Here is a 3,929-nt window from a genome sequence, read left to right as displayed (position 1 = left end):
CTCAATATTTCTGGTTTTAAAAGGTCATTGACCAGCACATCTGACTATAGTTGTCACTTCGACTTTATATGCCATTTATGTAGGTCCTACATTAAAAATGGGCAAAGTATGGCTAAGGGGACGCATGGAAATAATTAAGAACTGACATTATTAGTCCAGTCCTGTAATACGTATTTGTTGCATTATTTTTTTAAATATATTTTTTGAAAATAATTTAAATTAAAATAAGAACATTATCTTTTTATACAAATGAAAATAAATTATGGCTGCAAGGTTATTTATTTATTTAATCAAATTAAAATCAGCAATTTTACAATTATATAATTTAAATCGTTTTTTTAAACATCTATTTCACTTTAGAATCTGTTTTGTTCTACCATTGGATTACTTACAATTAATCACATGAAAATAATATGAAAAATGATTACAAACACATTTGAACTTGAGGGGGGACGGGTAACTTGTTTACGAATGACATGGCTCCTCCATACATTTTAAAACTCAAATGTGGCACCTGAGCACAAAAATGTGCCCACCCCTGCCAGAGGTGACCTTTTCTTATATTCATGGTTTGGTCACTCTACAAAAGAGACTGACCTCTTAAGGCCATCACCTAGAAGACCTCAGGGACTGAAGAATCCACAGAATGACTGGTATTCTCGCACACTCTCATGTCTAAATACGTACATTGATTAAGCCTGTTTTCCTTGAAGCATGGCAAACGACATTAAGCAAGATTTTTAAAGTTGAATTCTATCATGGAAAAGCATGCAGTTACATTTTCTGCATTGTTTGTGTTTGTTTTCAGCTATACAGGGAGCTCTATGGGCTTTGTTGTCATGGCCTTGCCTCCTCAGCACCAGTTTCCTGCTTGAGTGTACGGACCAGGACCAGGTCATCCACCCCTACTGTTTATCTATTTCACAGGACAAACTTCTGGATAGGGTGATCCAGCATGCCGAGCTCATCTACCGTGTCGCCGAAGAGTCATGCTCTTTGTTTGTAAGGACCGCAAACACAGAAATTCAATATTTGCAGCACAGAGTGGGGCTAGCCTTAAGCACATGTGTATATGTTAGAAGGGTTCCCAAATCCATAACAACCCATGTTATTCAATTAACAAGAGCGGAATTCCATCTCTGCTGAATACAAGAAAATTCCATATTTTACGTATATGTGGCTTCTCTCCCTCCCCTCGTGTCTGCATCATCTGCAGGAAGACATATTTGTCCCATACTCATTGCGGCTTCAAAGGAACCAGGAGGCTTATGCGTGCCTTACAAAGGCCATCCCTATTCCAAGCTCCATTGGTGAAGTCCAGCAAATGTCTGTAAGCATGCATTTTTTTCAAACTAAGACCTGTTATTTTAAACATCAAGTGAAGTATGAAAGAAGCTAGGAAAGTATGAGTCCGTGCTGAATTGAGGGGGAGCGATTTAGCTATTAGCACTTTTGAAAATAATTGGAATTATTTAGTAATATTTTGTTATGTTCTCAAGAAAAATACGTAATAAGCTATGATATAATTTGATTGGTTAGCTCATTCATAGTAAGTGGTAGACTTTAATCCAATTTAGCAGTTGACAAAACATCTAGAGTTAAATATATATAAAGATTTTATTTGCATGTTATTTTTATTTTAGTATAACTGTTGTTTTACAAATCACTTTTATGAATCAGTACAGTGCAGCTCACAACAACTATAGTTTACACATTACTGTTTGTCCATGACTTGTGTATGGATTATTTGAAATTTTATGAAGTGGGGAATTCAGATCAATTTAAAAGGGACCCAAAACATTTCTGTCATTACATGTAACTCGTATGTCTAGTAAATCATGTGTGTCTTCTAGGACAAATGGTTGCTCCACTCGGTGGTAATGCTGGTCCAATCGTGGATTGAGCCCTTGGTTGACCTACAGACAACACTGGATCGCTATGATGGAGCTCCAGAAATGCTCCTCAATAAGACCAAGTGGATGTCAGACAAACTTATCAGTTTGGAGCATGGAGTCGTCGTTCTCAGTAAAAAGGTATATGTCCGTAAATTGCGTAGTGAAAGCTTCAAGAACAATCTGGCTCACAATGATGGTTGACCTCATGAAGTTTTCCATATAAAATTCCGGAGACCAAAGAGTTTTAATTAAATAATATTTTTTTTTAAACTTCAGTGATTCAACTGTCTAACTGTTACATACGTGTAGAAAACAAAAAAAAAAAATTGGAACTTGGTTTATGAAACTCAAAAAATACACTTCACTGGTCATTTACACGTGAATCATCATGCTTGCAGTTTTTAGTATTTTTATATAGCGATTATTAATTGTTGATTTAAATTGCAGAATAATGAGAAAGTAAAGCGAGACAAGATTTCAAAATATAATTTATACGTTTTTTTTTACATTTTTGTGCCGTGTTGCGCTCTGAGGTTTTTCTAGTTTCAAATATTAAGCTTTTCTCAATAAAAGTTGGGAAACCTCGCACATTGAAAATGAACAATTAATCAGTGATTTTGACCACAACTGTTCGAATCTTTATGTTGCAATCGTTATGAGTCAAATATTCCTGAATGTGTCCGTCCAGATGCTGAATGAGGGCCTACTGACAACGAGTTACAGCGACCAAGGCGTGTTCCAATACGACATGCAGACTGATATGGTAGAATCTGTCATGAGGGACTACGTCTTACTCAGCTGCTTCAAGAAAGACTCCCATAAAATGGCAACATTCCTCAAGCTTCTTAAATGCAGACAAACCGAAGATTACAACTGTGCATAAAAACAAAGTCACAAACTTTTAAACTTGATATGTATTCCTAGTAGATAGCGTCATGGGGGAAAATGACTTGAGAAAAAAACTGAAATAAATCTTTTAAAGACAATATACCTTGTGTATTGTATCATTTATCAAGTAATTTATCAAGGTTAATACTAGCTAAAGTATCAATCTGTGTATTGACATGATGGCAAGAAGTTTCCTGTCCAGATGTTCAGAACTCAAATTTGTTTATAATATTAACAGAGTCAGAGCTCATTACCCGAGAGTAATTTTGACTACCTCTGGCTTAATTAACTAAATGAAGAATGTTGCAGCCCTTGACAGGCTTATTATAATCAAGTCATCCGCATGGCAATCACAATCATTTTTATTAATTTTTAAAACATGAAAGGCCCCACAAATGATGTGAAAACAATCAGTGTTAGTGCTTACTGCTGTTATAGTGTGTGATGTACTCATAATGACCAACAATTAGACCAATCCTGGGATTTTAGTAACGACTGATTAAATATTGGCGCCAGTATCACCAATACAGAGTACTTTTAGATTAAATAAACTGCTATTTTCTAAATTGCTTGTTCTATTAAATGTCAGATAAAACATACACGTTGAATTCTTAACCATGCCGTAATAATGTAAACATACCTGCATTGTTGTAATGAAAGTTACCATGTACAAAGTACCGTATTTTCCGGACTATAAGTCGCTCCGGAGTATAAGTCGCACCAGCCATAAAATGCCCCAAAAAGTGAAAAAAAACATATATAAGTCGCTCCGGAGTATAAGTCGCATTTTGGGGGCAATTTATTCAACAAAATCCCACACCAAAAACAGTCATGAACGAGCAACAACAGGCTAAACGATAGCAACAACAGGCTAAACGATAGGTATGCTAACGTGACAAACACAAACAAAGAGCTGAGAACGGGCCTGACGTAACATATAGAGTGATTAAGGACAACTATTACATGAAGGACAACAAACAATGAATAAATAAGAGTGTTGAATAAATGATAAATAAACAAATAATAATAAATAATAATAATAAATATAAGAGGACCAAAAATGGAGCAAGTGTACATACAGCAGACAGTGGACTTGGATATGGTGCTTTAAAGTGTTAATTGGTTTATTTGATGTTTTCTCTATTT

General features: G+C 35.3%; 1 protein-coding gene across 1 annotated transcript; it reads left to right on the top strand.

Annotated features, from left to right (window-relative positions):
- Nucleotides 1-555: 555 nt before the first annotated feature.
- Nucleotides 556-2,881, top strand: smtla (somatolactin alpha). Its single transcript, XM_049726548.1, has 5 exons — nt 556-653; nt 809-1,002; nt 1,217-1,330; nt 1,854-2,033; nt 2,584-2,881. The coding sequence occupies exons 1-5, from the start codon at nt 647-649 to the stop codon at nt 2,776-2,778; spliced, it is 690 nt and encodes a 229-aa protein (XP_049582505.1). The 5' UTR covers nt 556-646; the 3' UTR covers nt 2,779-2,881.
- Nucleotides 2,882-3,929: the final 1,048 nt, after the last annotated feature.

This window comes from Syngnathus scovelli, chromosome 7, assembly GCF_024217435.2.
Source record: "Syngnathus scovelli strain Florida chromosome 7, RoL_Ssco_1.2, whole genome shotgun sequence".
Taxonomy (NCBI): domain Eukaryota; kingdom Metazoa; phylum Chordata; class Actinopteri; order Syngnathiformes; family Syngnathidae; genus Syngnathus; species Syngnathus scovelli.
This window is presented reverse-complemented; position numbering and strand designations above follow the sequence as displayed.